The sequence below is a fragment of the Oncorhynchus masou genome, chromosome 32, assembly GCF_036934945.1.
Source record: "Oncorhynchus masou masou isolate Uvic2021 chromosome 32, UVic_Omas_1.1, whole genome shotgun sequence".
Classification (NCBI taxonomy): domain Eukaryota; kingdom Metazoa; phylum Chordata; class Actinopteri; order Salmoniformes; family Salmonidae; genus Oncorhynchus; species Oncorhynchus masou.
In genome coordinates, this window is record NC_088243.1 from 62,882,627 (window position 1) to 62,901,121 (window position 18,495).

Genomic DNA, 18,495 nt, shown 5'->3' on the forward strand with positions numbered 1-18,495 from the left:
TTTTGGATGCTTTGGATCAAGTTCCAGTTCCTGCCAATATCCAGCAACTTGCACAGCCATTGAAGACGAATGGGACAACATTCCACAGGCCACAATCAACAGCCTGATCAACTCTATGCAAATGACGTGTGTCTCGCTGAATGACGCCACACCAGATACAGACTGGTTTCATGATCCACACCCCTACTTTTTTTTAAAGGTATCTGTGACCAACAGATGCATATCTGTATTCCCAGACATAGATCCATAGATCTGGGCCGAATTAATTTATTTCAGTTGACTGATTTCCTTATATGAACTGTATCTCAGGAAAATCTTTTAAATTATTACATGTTGCATTTATATTTTTGTTCAGTGTACATTGATTCACGGCCCAGTGTACGTCTTCCCCTGGTAACGCACGTAGCAACTCATGACCACTAGATGACAGCAATCGTCAGCAAACTGAATGGCACACTGAAAATCAAGGACAGTGATTAGAAAATGTTCTGTGAAGTACTCTTTCTATCTAACATTGAAATAGAAAGCATCTGCACGCATCACTAAACAAAGGATGGATGTCATTATTTTCTGAAATAATAGGCTATAGTTTGTTCTCCATCAGCTTTTACAGTTATACCACAAGGCTTAAGCCACTCACTCAATTTGAGTGTTTTGTATGAATTTATAAATATTTTGGAGAAAAGAATGACGATACAAAAAACGTGCTGAAGTCCTGAATGTAGTTCCCTTACATTAATTTACAGTAGCCTACACTAGACCAACAAAAATACACAAGGCCTACACATTTCCACTTGAATTATGTGTATGGTACTAATTGAACCAAGAGCCAGCTTTTGAGAAGACATTGCTTATTATTGATGATGATACATAAGGTTAGGCTATGCGAACAATGGTTGCCTATTATCCCTTGGCTGGAGACCACCGCACAGTCGGAGTTTCAGTCGGAGTCTCCGCTGATTGTTTTGTGGCCCCCTGACTTTCCTGTCTGGCCTTGTAGACGGCCTTGTTGACGTCTCTAGAAAGTGCAATTAAAATATTGCATGTCATTAAATCTTTTATGTTGTCATTTTTGTCTCAAGAGTTACCCTCCGCAGAACGTTGCAAACCCACGAATTTATACCCGTCTTCTCTCCCTTGAGACTGGACTTTCACATGAGTTATTTCGCAGCATACACTTTTATCTGTAAAGTACCATAAATAAAAAAGAGCGAATGCATAAGAGTCGGTGACGGTATTGAGGTTATTTTAATCCTATAGGCTACCTCGAACACAGAAATAAAACGGATGGAAAACGGATTTATTTTACATCAATTGTATAAACAAACGTTTTGTTGGTTAATCATTAACTTAATATTGTTTTTGCTATGTTACATTGACAATAGTCCATCAAAATACCCAAATAATGATAAAGATAAATACATTGAACTATTATTATTAAAATTATACCTGTAATTATAACAATTCGTTATAATTAACAGTGAAAACGTAGGAATATCTTTATTGAAGAACATATTAATACAATATTTTATTATTGCAATAATATGACTTGAGATAATATGTTACTGTCTATTGTTGTAAGATGAATGATCAGGTATGCCTAATTACTTCTAAAATGAATACGGTTGTCAACATATTCCGAGATTTAAGTATCACCGAATTAATTTGCTTGTAGAGAAATATGAATATTGACTATCCAGACGTTAGGTTTACGTATCTCCTGAATACATTTTGGTCTCCTTAATTAAGAGGCTAACGTTCTATAAATATTTAATTGTGGTTGCTTTGGAAGATTCCTAATTAACGAAATTCGAGTTGTTGTGATATAAAAGTAGGCTAGCCTACTGCGTTAACGGAATTGTCAAATTACTTGAAACAATGGCATTTATAAGAGTTACTATTATATATTATAATTATAATTATGAATTATTTTATGTATGCCTTGTTATTATTATTATTAATTATTATTAGGCTGTTGTGATTTATTGTATAACTATTACTGGATGCAAAGGATCTCAAGGACATCCGCTCTCAAATATCTTTGTACACATTCACAAACTACCATTCAAGTGACGTATTGACAAGCAAAGCATTATTGCGAAAAATGACCTACACTATTCAGAATCACAACTCTCAAGAAAGACATAGGAAAAATGTTTATACCATCCATCATGAGCTTTTAGCAAATATTCAATCATCTCGAAATATTATTGAATGGGTGTGTGTGCCCGCGCGCGCATATGTGTGAGTTGCGTGCGGTGTGAAGTGTTCGTGCGCGCACGTATGAATTTGTGTGGCACCATAAATTAGGTCCTCTGATCATGTTGACGAAGTGTATAACTCCCCACAAACATAATGAAGCCTATTCAGTCCAATGCCACAACAAAGAAACAGTGAACCTAATATCAACCACAGCCTACGACAGGATCAATGCTTTCAAATGAGAGGTCAGCTTTATGCCTTTATGAGCCAATTCAAAAGTAGGGCAACATGCAAATAGATTAATCTGTTAGGGCAATACTACACACATTGTGTCCACGCGCACAGCCCAGCAAAATGTGCAATGGGTAAACACGCAGAAAGCTTTTGCCGCGAATTCAAAAATGACGTGATGAATGACCTACGCCAATGAGAATCCAGATCTGCGATTGACGCGTAAATCATTTTTCCTTATAAGGACTAGTCTCCGCCCATGTCAAATCCATGCTTTTCGTCATCACCCCCACCCCCCATCCCCCCTCCCCTGAGAGCAGTAGAGCCTCCGAACCCGAGAGAAGGTGCGCTCCGCTGGGACAGAGGAAGGATAAAGAGACTGGGAGGGAGGGAATGAGATTTCTTGGTACCCAATCCCCCTTTTCCCCTGGGAGAGCAAATCTTCCATGGTCCGTCCCTCCCTCTTGTTTGGTAATCATTTCATTTTACTCCTTTTTGAAGCACTCGCTTGTTTTATCCCACTTTTCATTTCACAATCCGGTGCGCGTATGTTCGCCTTCTGATCAACTTCGGCATCTCCCCTCTCTTTCCTCACGACGAAAAGGTCTCCTAGATCCCGGCTGATTCTTTTCCTTTGAGATGCTTAACTGTTCTAACACTCGCCCTCTCTCCACCCTCTTTTAACTTCAGACCGTTAAGCTTGAGCGAACTGAACTGAGGTTGGAATTTAAAATAAAGCGGAAAACCCAAAGGGATACGACGCTCGTCTTTGGATAAGGACCGCTATCGCTTTCCCCCTTGTTGCACTTTGGGGAAGATTCTTCCCATTTCAGTTGCTCGTCGTTAATCCAGGTGGCCTTGCTTTGAGTGAACAGGAGGATTATTTAGCGTGATTTGGTGAAGAGAGAGAGATCCCAGAAGGTTACTTTCATGTTCTCCATCCAGGACAGCCTCCCGCGGGGAGCCTTGACCATGAAAGAGGAACCGCTCACGAGTGGCATGACACCGGTCCGCTCATGGATGCAGAGCGCGGGGATATTGGACGCGAACACAGCAGCACAAAGGTAAACATAAACTCGATATGCACATATGATAATCGCTGGACATGATGCTGACAGTTCGGTGCAGTTTGCCGGACGACGTAGGCTATGCGTTCCCAAGTGTAAACCATCGGTAAAGACGCAAATATTATGCATTTGTATAATGTATCCCGCACCTATTCGCAAAATAGCTCTTTAGCTCTTTAGATTTGGTGCCCCAATACTTGATAAACATGCACCATGTGTAAATAGCCTATAGCATCTCTAAGAGTGTAGAATGTAATGGAGGACATTGTTCAAGATGCGATTTCACAATGAGACCTTGCATCATTTTGTACGATAGACCATGATCCTTTAGTCAACACCTAGATTAATAGATATCTGTAACGGGTAATTTATACCTCCCCTCATGTGACAAATGGGCTAACTATTTGCTCCGCGTTCAATTTCAGGCACTCAGGCACTGGTTGACAGTTAGGTGGCGCATATCTGCTATATGGCTGAGTGAGCTCCAAGAAATTTGCTGGTACTGAAAACTCTTGACTCTGATCAGCAAATAACTCAAACTTTACAATGTGCATGTGCCATCTAATAGAACGTCACCATACTGTACCTCCCGCGCATGCGTGGAATAATGTAAAACACAATTTTCACTTATACTAAGTGTTGGCTAAACAATAAGAGCACCTGAAGAGTTTACAGATGTCCCACTTGCAGAAGTTGGTTTGTGAAAGAAAGTCTTACAGAAAGAATCGCCGACATCATAGGCTGCAAGGTTTTGTGACGATAACGTGGATGTCCATGTAGGCTATTAATAACTTAGAATGTAATTATCAGATGTATATCTGATCTATGCGTAAAGCTGCATGCGTTAAAATATTAGACAAATTGTAATTATAATTCGTATAAGCAACGTAATCAAACCAGCTTGTTTGATCTCATTTTAAAGTATAGGCTACCTGGACACATTCAATTGAGTATGGCTCATTTAGGCTATAAGATGAACAGTATCTGTGTATCCTTCAGTTGTGGCCCTGTTGATCTCTTATGGGCGTACATGCGCTTTTGTAAATTATGGACGTGAATGAAGATTGATAATATGTTAACAGGTCCACTGTAAGTCTAGCGCAAAATAAGAATTGTTTTAATTTTGTATTAATTAAGTTAGACCTATCTACAAGTGTTGTTTTAAGGTGATCAAAAGTAGAATTCAATTAAATGCACAGTTTTAAGATCTTAATAAATACAATTGATTCTTTTCTTATTTAAATTATTTCATAAGTAAACTTGAATTGATTAAATCTTGAATTATTGAACAGTATTTGGTGTAAAAACACGAAAAGCATGGTGCGTATAATATTAATAATAGGTGATAAGCTATATATCGCCTAGAAATATTGATGATGTGAGTGTTGGCGAGAAATTGATTGGCTTCACTCAAAGTGTTAAAATAAATGATTTCAATTGGCCTGAAATAATGTGGAGCAAAATAGGAAAGGGCTTACATATGTTCCATATATATATATACTGTATGTTACAGGAGAAGGTCAATTTGGGAAATGCCTCCACTTTCTTCTTTACATCGGATAAGAATTCAATATAGGCATACTGACAAATTACTTTTCGCTGAAACGTTTGTGTGAAAATCTTTTACCATTACCATCCAAAGTTGTCATCACGGAAAAAAAATGTCACGACAAGCATGCCCTGGCCCCTGCATTAATACATACAACAAAAGCTATACAACAAAAGCTACAACAAAAGCTATAACATATGTGTCACACATTTATCATGTAACACAAAGAGAATTCATACTTGAATATTACTGTCAGGTGATCAACAGTATAAAGGCTATTGATCAGTACTGGTTGACAGTTGCAGTAATTTGCCAAGTGTAGCTACATTTCAATTTGCATGAACTGTTATTCGCTATATGGTGATATCTTATTTCATAGTGATAAAGTGCATCACTTTATATTACAGAAAATATTGAAAATGCCAAACGCACACTTATCTAGATTAAGATATTGCAAAAAATAAGACAGGTGGCTTTTAGTAGTGGCAGTACATTCATGTGTTATTACACTGGATATGACATTATTGGCAAAAACTATTTGAATTGTGTTCAATTATCATTATCTGAGACCATTTGCTCTAAGATTTGATCAAAATTCGTTTTTTCCCTTTTTAAATCAATTAGTCAGATATTTTTCTTTCCCAGTGCGTAACAAGATTATGCATAGATCACCAGACAACATGTTATTTTATGTGTAATGACATGAACATTTTCATTTAAAACTAGGCTACGTCTCTTGGTTTGGATGCTTGTGGTTTACTGCTTCCCATTGCAATACAATGTGTCTGTGTCATTTTGCCATGTAAATTGTTGAGTAAATGTTTAACTTTCATGAACAAGTAATCTGAAGTCTAGCCGTCAACACTTCTATAGATGAAGCTCCACCCATTTGAGGTCTGACACGTTGAGAGTTACCCATATCCAACGTATACCATGCCACAAAAAGTTTGATAAAACAACACATTCACCAAAACTAATTCGAGGTACAATGCCCAAATAGTGAGATTCTGTATGTCAAGTTACATTGCAGTAAGCAGTTGCACTTGTGCATGTAGGTCAAGTAGATTTTTAGGGGGTATTTGAAAAGTACTCTGGAGAGCCTCTGGCCTTCTCTGGGTTCGGAACTGGAGACTAATAGTTTTGTTTAGCGCTCGGATGTGGTCGTGGATAGATCTGATATGGATAGTAAAGTGGCATTGCTGATTGAATGTGTAAATGGGTCACTTTTAGAGACACTCCCCTAGCCTATGCCCACCACAACTGCCTCTCCTGATCTATCTCCCAAAACAGCCATTCCACTGAAGCGGGGAGAAGAGGGGTGTGTGTGTGTGACTAAGTGGACTGCACAACTGGGGAACAGATTTCACTTGACACTCCCCAGTTGCCACTGTAAAATCGAGCAAAGTGAATTATGTTGACCCTGTCTTTGTCTGCTAAGAGGAGGGGGGAACTTAATAAAGTGCAGGTTCCCAAGCTTAGCAGAAGACTGAGTGTTTAGTGTTCAGTGTGAGTGACCGGGGAGACTGATAGCCCAGGATTCTATATCCAGAGCTCAATCCGTCACTGCCTCAATCATTACCAGTCACTGGACTCAGAATATGGAGACAATACAGCCCATTGGCCCCAGGCATATGGGAAGGAGAAGCACATTTGTACGGACAGACATATTTGTCCTGGGTGGCAGTCATTCATATACTTCACATCACCACATGTCATCTTGGGAGATATTTTGGTCCAAGGTTCCTTCACTGTAAGCGATCATCATTCACAATCACTCAGGTCAATGAACATGTCAGACCTGTTATTTCTTATTTTTAGAGAGCAAAATAGAGTTATTGTGAAATGGGCATTTCTCCCCTCTTCCCCCTATTAAATTCAACTAAATGTTACTGAGCCTTGTGGAGAAGTGTCAGATAGTTAAAACAAGACACCCACAGTGCATTCACCCTGTTGCAGCGTGTTCCTGTGAATTCTCTCTAACACATTGCACGGCGGTGACACCACGGCGACTCGCTTAAATATATCTAGACACATGACTTAGCCTTCTCTTGGTCTCACACTGCTAAATCTCAGCCACAGCGCCTGTGCTACCAGTTCATTGGATCCCGCAACAGAAACAAGTGTTTCTCGCCAGCAGCCCCTAAACGTGCAAACAATTAGTTGGCTTCTGCAAAGCCACCTACTTTGTGACCCCCATTAGAAGTGTGCCAGTGACCAGCTAATGGTTTCAGCTGTGGCCGTCTCATGAAGTTTGCAGAGGTATGTGTGTTGTGAGGACCAGGGTGCTGCTTTGATTCACAGTATAGGGGCAGGTGCGCCACGGCTAAACCTGTAGCAAACATTGGACAGGGAGAAAGTCTAGTAAAAAATACCATTGCGGTCTGAGAAAATAGCTGACACCGTACAGTGAAAAACTCAAGGTGAAGATCTACTATGTATTTCTGCAGATGAGAGTTCACAGCTTTTTATCGAGTTTTTGGTGTGTGCTGTAAAGTAGCATATGACTGAGGTCTTGATAGAGTAAAAGTTGTTGTCCAATGATGGACTGGGCAATATTTTTACATTTGACATTTTAGTCATTTAGCAGATGCTCTTATCCAGAGTGACCTACAGGAGCAATTAGTGTTAAGTGCCTTGCTCAAGGGCACATCGGCAGATTTGTTTCACCTAGTTAATGTTAGGTAAGTGTTTCCCCACATGTCTTGATATGGATTTAGGTTTGAACTAAACACCATGTCTGTATCCGTCATCAGTGTTACACTGGTTCTAGTTGAGAAAACAGACTAACTGTTGATGTTTGATGTTCATTTATGAACCCTAATTGTGTGTGTCATTTTTAATTTACACAGTCAGCTCAGAGAAACATTACCCCATTGGCTAAAAGCGGTGTAGTTGTCTTGCTGCAATTACCAAACAATTAGACGGAAGTGTTTTGACTGGGTGATACTATTTTTACAGTTCGGGAAAAATGGAGCAGTGTTTCTGACATTTTGCACAACATGTGTGAGTGTACCAATTAGTACATTTTTACATTTTAGTCATTTAGCAGACACTCTTATCCAGAGCGACTTTTATCCAGAGCGACTTTTTTCCCTCTTATCCAGAGCGACTTTTTGAGTAAGTGGACACATTTTCATTGGCCGTGGGGATCATCCCCATAACCCTGCCGTTGCAAGTGCCATGCTCTACCGACTGAGCAACACAGGATCATGTATTGTAAGTGTAAATAACAGTTGTGCCGTGGATCTACACACAGCTCTGTGTGGGTGTTTACATGAGCTGCAGACTTGTCTGGATGGTTTTGTAAGCCAGTGACGTTTCAAATCCCCTTTACAGTATTTCATGATCTTTGAAGAGATACTACTTTGTTTAGTATAGTCGTTTCTACTTTTCTGAGGCAGTAAGTCTCTAGTGATTTCAAATACCATTAGGGAGGTTAGATGAGTAGGAAGAGCGGAAGGGAAGAGTGGCTTTTGCATCGCTGAGGTGCAAAAACAATGTGGGAACTGTGATTTTTCAATCCCCTTTTTCCTTGAGAAGGAATGTATTATTCTTCTACATATAGCGACATCTCTTTTCTGATGACTGACACTTTCAATTGTGAGATTGTGAGATTGTGAGATTGGGTTGCTCAGTGGTTTATAACACTGACTGGCCAAATCCTGCACTAGCTTTTGAATTCTAAACAGCATAGTGAGATTGCTCAGACAGATGTTCGACTATGATGCAGCCCATTGCTTAGGGATGGGATAGTTTGTTGGGACAGTTAAACTAGACTACTGCTCTCACTTCTCAAAGTTTGGCCTGCCAGAAACCTTTAAACAATTTTTTTGCAAATCTTCTGTAAAAAAAATGTAAACAGTTTTGTCTGCAAAAACAAAGTTGATTTGGTCTGTCAAGTGAGTATATTATGTTTTCCATGATGGTGCATTTGTTTGGATTTCCAAAGGCAAAGTATTGTGGCTATGTAACAACCCTGCAATACGTGGGTAATATTAAATGGTTGGTACTATATTGTGAGAGGGGAGAGAAGAAGAGAGGAGATGTCTAAGTGGGTACGGTGATAGGTTTCATCAGATGACAGAACTCCAGAGTGAAAGAATCTGAGACGGTCCATTCTGCCTACTGAGAGTATGCACGCACGTACAGACAGACAGACAGACAGACAGACAGACAGACAGACAGACAGACAGACAGACAGACAGAGACAAAGGCGAGGGCTGTCCTCCTGCTGTGTTCTAGGCTTCCTCTCATTAGCTCATATTACACGGCTAATGAGAGCTAACCAAACAAGAGCTAGAGAGGGAGCGGTGCTACATCCCTGACTGGGCAAATGTATGCCAGAGTAATTGTGTATTGGCTGCATAAATTACACTCTTCCTTATACGCACACACACACGCACACACACCACACACACACACCACACACACACACACACACACACACACACACACACACACACACACACACACACACACACACACACACACACACACACACACACACACACACACACACACACACACACACACACACACACACACCAGCATGTGCATATATTCATGTGACCCCCCCGACATTTGCTGATGCAATTAGTGTAAGTCTGAAGCATCTAGATAGGTCAATGTTCCTTGCATTGGTTTTCCATGCTGTTCTATTCTGATATCTTCCCCCCTTTTACTATCTCCTTTGGTTTCGTCCTTGGCTGTATACTCAACATCTTCTCTGTGTTAGAACTCCTATAGCTTTGTCACCTACTGTTCAGTCCAGGGACAAACCAAGTAGCAACCCAGAGAGGGGTGGCCGTATAACCACCACAGAGGTTGTGAGATTTACAGTTCCACTATTTATTAGATTAACACAGTGGCAGTAGGCCAGAGAGAGGAGACTGTTAATACTCTACGTGCATCCCATTTGTATAAACAAGGCGATGGTATATGGCTCATTAGGCCGTCCTGTAGGAAGCAGCCGGCCGCGCTGGTTAAAGACTCTGCCGCTTGGTCGGTCACACCCCATCACCCAGCTGATTAATGCTGGAGGGGTGCAGGGCCGTGTCCACGGTGCCCACTCTGGTGGCACAGGGGACGCTCTCTACCCAGGGGAGGGTGAGGGCGGTGGGGAGGGAAACCACTGATCGCTCCCTTAAAGCCAAAATGTGGAAGATTTACCAGATGCTCATGGGTACTATTACACAGCTATATGCAGAACAATATATTTGGATGCACGTACATGCACACGCACACATGCAACTGCATACGTTTATTCACAAACACGCACAGACACACACATTACAGTCAACAGTGTCCAGTATATTGACAGGGCCCTTTTCCTGCGTGTTCATTAGTTGATCATCTCAGAGCAGGAGTCTCAGTGTTTAATATCTATTTCCCGGAAGTGTGCAGGCCCTCTAGCTGTGAATACTTCAGCCCTGGGTTACATTTTTAATTTATCATAATTAGAATTTGCTGCATTGCATTAAGCCAATACTGCCGAAGCCTGCGTGCTTTGACTAATGCTGCATGGCAGAAAGCTGGACCTTTAAAAATAATAATTTCTGGAAGATGTAAAATTATTCTCAGAATTTTGTAGTCTTTTTTTATTGATAACCATTAATTTCTAGTCGTTAAAACCACTAGTCAAAATCTTGTTGAATGCGCTAGTGCAGGGATCATCAACTCGATTCAGCCGCGGGACGATTTTTTTGGGGGGCCTGAACGCAATTCCAAATCATTTGAAGACTGCAAATTAACCGTAAGAAACCCAAACAGATATAGTATTTGATTGAAACATAATAATTTCAAACTCTGCTTACATTTGTATATGTTAATGTGTGTTTTTATTATGCGTGGGAATACTTGGGAACAGATTTCCAAAATGAAAATCACTTGGAGTTGATTTCCTGGTGTTTTTACAGTAGTTTATGTCCAACAATGACAATTCCACACAAAAAAAATATTGTTTTATTTTATTTCTGCTCAGAAAACTTGGGGGCCAAATAAAACCATCAGCGGGCCAAATTCGGCCCGTGCGCCGCCAGTTGGGGAACCCTTCTCTAGTGACTTTATATCAAATGTACCAGCCCATGTTAAAACGACTAATTCGGTAAACTTACTGTCCTGTTTGGAACATTAATATCAGCCACAGAATATACATAGCTATTAGGTGTCAGATGATTGTGTTGAGAGTGGACATCCTGATAGTTACGGCTTCACGCGTGATCTTCCCCTTCAGCGTTTACAGAGGGAAAGTGTCAAAGCACATGTAGAGTGGAGCTCCGTCAGAAGAGCTGTTAGCTGTATTTGTTGTCCGTGTGTCTGTTGGCCTCTGATTTACACCCAGCCTCCGTAGTAGAAACCTGTGTGCCATCAATACTCGTTTTATTATACTGAGTGCCTCTGCCGTGCACTACAGGCCGCAGCGGCCAAGCATAAATGGATGCGGCTGTAATTAGCATAATTGAAATAATAACGCTAACAAGCTTTCTGTGTCGATGGAGTGCGAAGAGATCTGAATGTGCTGAGACTGGCTCTGGCACAACTGCTGTGGCTGGAGTTCTCAATGTATCCCCAATGTTCTGGCGTAGCTTCGTAATTGTGGTAATGGTGTCGAAGGGGGGTTTATACATGTAGTTGGAGGTGGGAACTGATATTGTGGGAAGTGATATGGCTCAAGTCTTGTTTTCATTGTTATAGGTAGGTAAGTATACTGTTGTGTTTGTTTACATTAAGATTACTATGTAGGCCATGGCAGTAGTACGGTCAGTAGTACGGTCACCAAATGTTTGTGTCAGATAATTCAATTTAAAAATCATGTGATTTCCCTCTGTTTTGTTAAATCTTTAGGCTTGGGAAACACAAAAAATATACTTTTTATATATTTTGTAAGGAGGGTATGCTAGAGAGGAAAAAGGGCCCATCAGTCACACAGTTAATATTTAGCAGCACAGAAACCATGATTTCACTTTGGCCCTAGCTAGCCTCTCTCTCGCTCTATCTCTCTCTCTCTCTTTATCTCACCCCCCAATGTAAAACTCCATCCTCCCTTGTGCAACCTTCTGTCTTTGCGTTTTCAGAACTCAGAGTCCAGGAATTAGCTTTCAACAAACTGGGTTACAAATGAGGCATTAAGCATCGGTAATAGGGGTGAAGAAAGGTCACGCCTGTATTAATCTAGCATCTGGGGAATATATCCATGAGCGCAGAGAGAAAGCAACCAGGCAACTTTCCAAAAACAATCTCTCCGCCCCCCAAGACAAATGCAGCACATGAATAAATATTTTTAAATAACTGCTTTGTGTTTGGAATCTCTTATTGCGCATGGTTATTTGTTGAGTTAGTGTAGATGAATGAGATATCAGCCACCGAGTTCAACAGAGATGGGTACCAAAGCATTATATTACTTCAATGTTTCATTGATTTAACTATAGAGCTCCTATAGCCGCCTGCAAGCGTTTGTTTATATATTTGGATCTGTCCTTGCATTTAAAAAGCAATTACGCTCATGTATCCTTGAACATTTTCCTGAACGAGGAATCGATTTTATGATAAAAAAATGGGTTTATTTTGAAGCAATGAGATGTTCAGAGATGGATCTTACTCAAAGAGTAGCTTTTCATGGCGTCGAGCAGTTATGCACAGTCTTTTAGAGCACATGTTGAAATGCACAAGGTACCTGTAAAGTAAATCAGTCCATTTCACTGGGTAAACACACGGCAATCTTTCCTGTCATTTATTTTCTCCACATGAAGACATGATTCAGCACCATTTTGTTTGTACATATGTTCATGCCCGTTTCCAGTTTTGTTTTATTTTGTACGTTTCTGTCTGTGTAGTGTCAACACATTTTTTGATGTTGTGAGTGGATATCAATGTTTGTGTCTTTGGGCATCTCAAATGGCTCTATCCTGTCACTACAATTTGTCATTATTAGTGACAGGTCAAGAAGCATTGTGTGTGGCAACATCACCCTTTCAGCTTCTTCTCGATAACATTTTCCACTCTCTCTCCAAAACCAATGGAATTAAATTCAGATTGTCAAAAACCTTCAATTTAAATTCCTCTCCAAAGCTGTGAAACCTTTTCAATTCTAATTCATCATCTGATCGACACCATGTCACCTTTGAATTGGCATTAACTTCAACATTTGACTTTTAATCTAAATAAACTCCAACCCTGGTTAGCAGTGTATGGGCTACGTGTTAGCAGACATCTTCCCTCTCTAAAACAATCGTGAAAAGGGTTGAGTGTGTGTGTGTGTGTGTGTGTCTGTCTGCGTACGCCTAGTGTGTGGAGGTCTTTTACTCTTCAGGCCCAGGGGATGCAGGGCAAAGTGGAGTGAGTTTGACTGACAGGTCAGGGAAAACTGGAGTGGCGTGTTTGCCAAGTCGAATGGTGCCCCACAGCGCTTGGCACGAACAGAGGCAGACGCTGCCTTCTGGGGTCCCCGCTACCCAGCCAAAAATCACATTGTTGAGGTGGTCGAGGAGACAAATAACACAAAGGAACGCGTGGCACCCACAGGGAACGTGAACATAGGGCCAAGTGTCTTTCATTTATCACGCTCTCTCTCTCTCTCTCTCTCTCTCTCTCTCTCTCTCTCTCTCTCTCTCTCTCTCTCTCTCTCTCTTTCTCACGACTCCACTGCTCTCTCTCCTTCTTTTCCTTATCTGTGTTGTAGTATAATGAATTTTGTTTCAAGAGATGTTCTTTTTTGTGGGGTAGTTGGTATTGATATAGTGGGTGTTGACCTGATGAAGATTGATTCTTGTCAGAACAATTCAAATGTTTTGAAACACCTCAAAGTGTAGGTTTCGTTAAATGAAACCGATGGCTGTATTGTAATAATTATCAGGACTCTGGGCCCTATTCAATCACAACTACTCCAGGGTTTCTTCTTTGCAAGGCAGCATACTAGAATTATTGGAATACTACACATGCAATTTTCTTTTTGTTTCACACAGTAAACAGCATTTGTTTTACCCACAGAAACAGCTTGTGATTGAATAGCGCCTGCTGTGTTTAGAATTGCTATGGTGGCCCTCGTCTCCACAGTACTAACCAAATGTCACCCTCCTCTCGCTCCCATTTTCTCTCCCTCTATCTCCCTCTCTGTCATTCTACTATCTATAGCGGTGTAGGTCTGGCCCGGGCTCACTATGAAAAACAGCCCCCCTCAAACCTGCGTAAATCCAACTTCTTCCACTTTGTGTTGGCGCTGTACGACCGACAGGGCCAGCCCGTGGAGATCGAGAGGACCTCCTACATAGACTTTGTGGAGAAAGACAAAGTAAGACCAACACACACAAAGGGGAATGGGGAGGAGGGCGTGTGTGCCAGGTATAGCTGGCATTGGGGGTAAAAGGGTGGCATTGGCACTGGGATCAGTGCTATAGCACAGTGATGCTTTGAAACATGGAACGCGTAGCACACAAATTATGGTCACATTCATCTTTCTTCATGTCAAGTCAAGATCAATATTCTTTCCTTATATTGTTAATTGATTTATTATATATGCTGCAATGTAATGTAATGCATTTCTTTAGTGAATTAATTTAGTATGAATTCTATATCTTTACATTATGATATTATATTATTATTATTATATTATTATTATATTATATATACACTCATTTGATTATATATATATTATATAAACACTGATTTGATTATATTGATTTCAATTTATTATAATTTCATAAACTTAATTTTACAAAAAAAATGTAAGATAATATACTTTATGTAGAACATATATTGATTATGTCCACCTCATAAATAAAGATATTGTATGTTTTTATTTAACTGAGTTCCATATTATAAGTATATTTTGTAAGTCATTCAATACTAATTCAAAGTATTTTGAGAAAGTATATTGATGAGAAAAGCTTTTGAGATTTCTTACAAAAACTAAAACATGGAAATAACTGAAACATGTAAAGATTGTAATCTAGAAATCCAGAGAGCTGGTTGTGCATAGAAATCATTCAGATATAGAAGCACTTGCAGTTTCCAATTAACCTGTTGGGGGGCAGTGATGAGCAAAAGGCAGAAAAGCTTGAATGAAAGCAGTTTTGATTCAGCATTAAATCAGAGATTAAAGGTACTATTTTTATTTTAGGAATTTTGATGATGAGGTTACATCAATTTTTTTTAAATGTAATTTTATTTTAACAATACAAGATAAAGAGAAAATATGATGATCCTTTTATGAAAGGCATATTTGAAAATCCTTTGTATTCATTTTAAGCAGTCATTTGAAATGTCATTTCTTGTACATTCCTTTGTTGTCTACAGCCTATTTTCTATGAGTGTATGGCTACCTATCTGTCTCTGTTCTGTTGTATTGTTCAGCTGTACCTGTGCTCTCAGTGGTAACGGTAACCCACTTCTCTACCTGCCGCCTGGGCTGTTCTGCCGTGCTGCCGGGGGGTTGTTCTCAGTAAAAGGTTACAGAGAACAGCTCCGCCCACGGTCAGGAGGGACGGCAGCCAGCTGGCATGGTCGCTCCTCCCGTCCTCCCTGCCCATTCACCTCTGCCTTGACCTCCAGCCTGCCCCTGGGCCCCTGCCAAGCCTCCACGGCACATTTGGCACCGCTCAGCGAAGGGGAAGGAGAGAAATACAGAGAGAAAGAGAGAGGGAGAGATAGAGGGATACAGAGAGGAAAAGAGAGTGGTAGAGAGAGACAGAGGGGAGCGGATGTGGCCTCTCTCCTGGTGCCTGCCCGTTGAAGAGGTGACACAAGATCAGGGAGAGTGACTTGGCCCACCTGGAAGCAGAGGTCATCGGTGACCGTGGCAACCAAAGCTAACAGGCCACTGTCACCTAGGCAATGTCTCCTCTCTCTTACGGCATCTCTCTGTATAGTTGTGGTAACAGTGTTGTTTTTCCCTCAGCCACAGTGTTGTTTTAGTTCCTACGTAAGTTTGCCCTTTTGTCGTTGCTGTTTGATTTATTCCTGGCTGGACGATACAACAGTTAGGCAGCTGGTTTGTTGTGTGCGTGTCAGCAAGGGGAGTTGGAGGAAAGATTAAGATTCCATGTTGTATCTCACTATGGCCCTGCGGTGGGAATTTGGGCCTAGCCAAGTATTCTAAAATAGCAAGGGCTTAGCAACTTCAGAAATATAACTCAATCAGAGAATGGCGTGGATTATCCTCAGGGTTCATGGGATTAATATTGTGTTTTTAAAGACATTAATCCCCAGAATTATCTTCCTGATTATAAAAATCTAGTAGATATCACAAAGGTTCACATTAATTAATATGTTTTCAGTTGCTTACCATTATTAGAGTGACATGTTATTGTGGACACACGGGCACTGTGATTTACCTTAACTAATTACCTTCTAATTGCAAATTAATTCGACCTAAAATGAAACCTCAAGGTAATAACAGTGTTAAAACAGCAAATAACAATGCTGGTTGGTCCATTGGCCTCTTATGGGATGTACGTTTCCTCTTCAGATGATCCCTACTTGTGGATGCAGTATTAGTCTGGGAAGTCCCTGTGACATAGGAGTTGGGATCAAGATCAGGACTTGTGGCTCAACATCTGCTTGGATTAGGACTGGGGCGTTGGTCTCGTTGGACATTTTCAGTGATAGAGTAGATTGAGTCAGACGAGCGTAGATTAGGAAGGCATAGTTCCTTCTTTTTCCAGTTGGTTCATTTTGTTTTTTGAGATATTTGATTACGTACAAGACAGCAGTGGGTTGCAGGGGGTTGCCTTTGGTTCGGGGTGTCACCTCAAAAGCTGCGAGACATTTTGATCATTTTCTGTGCTTGTCTTTGACTCTCTCAGGAGTACAATGGAGAGAAGACCAACAACGGCATCCATTACAGGCTACAGCTCCTTTACAGTAACGGTAAGACCACGATAATCCCTCCAAACATATTGCAGAGTTCTCTCTCTTCTCACTACTCTCTGTGGACAGATTAGTTTTATCACTTCCAGGAAAAACAACATGAAATAAAAAAGACAACACTAACATAAGTGATAATCCTTATCACATCTGGAATAGTACTTGACGACCACCAGATCCTAAAGTCTGTTTTGGTCATCGGGGAAAATATTTGAAATTTTAACACTGATCTGTGCTCATTGAAAGCGTACTGCTTCGACCGGTTGGCATGGATTTTGTTTTGAGACCATATCGTGATAGGAGACAGAAGACTCAACTGGTTGGTGTTCTGTACAATTCAACAGTAACCTAAATATGTAGTATATATTTTTTAAAGCACACAGAAACGGTGAGAAAACACCGAAGCCGGACACAATTACAGGCAACAACTAGCAGTTTTCCATGATCCTTTTTGAATAACCCTGTCATGTTTATGTCATATTTACGCTCTGTTGCATAGCTAATAAAAGACAAGCAATCATGGCTGATGTTTAATTTGTTTGTGAGTGAGAATTCCTTGTTATCCTAGAGGAAAAAGGCAGAGGGAGCGAGGAGAGCTCGGCAGTTGCAACCGGGAACGCAATAAATAATAAAAAAAACTCAGGAGCACAGACTTTTCCTGAGGGGGGTTAGAAAATGTTGGTCTACAAGCACGACAGAAAACATAAAATACACTATGGGGACACAAATGATAACCGAATTCATTTAGAAGACATTATTCGATATCAGTATTTTATGTTATTCTTTCTGTGCAAGAAGTGAATTAGCATTTTAGGCTGATGTTTATATTGTTGTTGCTCTAGACATTTCATTTGGCTAAACCACACGGCAACTTCTATGCAAATGATTTACAGAGTAAGATGACGTTAAAATGGTTATTCTGTCAATGGATCTTAACATTTCAACATACCATATTGGTGTCATGTATTATTACATTGTAATTGCAGGACATCTAATACATATTTGTGTTGTGTTTTGCAGGCATCAGGACAGAACAAGATCTGTTTGTACGGTTGATAGACTCCATGACCAAAGTGGTGAGCATTCTCCTTACACTGCAAATCATACTGCAACCCACCACCTATTTTGTACATAATGTAACATGAGTAAACCTATCCGTTCTGGGATTTGAACCCATGAACACAGACAACCTTCAGTCATTTCACCTGCTGAGCTAAAGTACTATCCATTTACTGTATCCCGGTGGCAAAGAATTAGTCTTGACCGGTCAGACTAGAAGACATAGGGGCAGCTGACACCAATGTAGCAACCTGGCTCCACCACACACTGTACTGTATACTCCTCCCCATCCACCCATCCTCCCTATCCCTATCCCTAGCCGACCCACCCTCCCTATCCCCAGCCCACTAGGCCATCCCTATCCCCAGCCGACCCACCCTCCCTATCCCCAGCCCACCAGATCTTCCCTATCCCCATCCCACCCACCCTCCCTATCCCCAGCCCACTAGGCCCCCCCTATCCCCAGCCCACTAGGCCCCCCCTATCCCCAGCCCACTAGGCCCTCCCTATCCCCAGCCCACCAGGCCC

At 40.9% G+C, this 18,495-nt stretch overlaps 1 protein-coding gene across 1 annotated transcript in view; it reads left to right on the top strand.

The window, feature by feature from the left end:
• Nucleotides 1-2,985: 2,985 nt before the first annotated feature.
• The window catches only part of LOC135527246 (transcription factor COE3-like), a 111,172-nt gene continuing 95,662 nt past the window's right edge, over nucleotides 2,986-18,495 (top strand). The window contains exons 1-4 of the mRNA XM_064955846.1: nucleotides 2,986-3,497; nucleotides 14,179-14,335; nucleotides 16,848-16,911; nucleotides 17,929-17,984. Of these exons, the coding sequence (XP_064811918.1) occupies nucleotides 3,364-3,497; nucleotides 14,179-14,335; nucleotides 16,848-16,911; nucleotides 17,929-17,984 (411 nt within the window). The 5' untranslated portion in view covers nucleotides 2,986-3,363. The remainder of the gene's footprint in view (nucleotides 3,498-14,178; nucleotides 14,336-16,847; nucleotides 16,912-17,928; nucleotides 17,985-18,495) is intronic.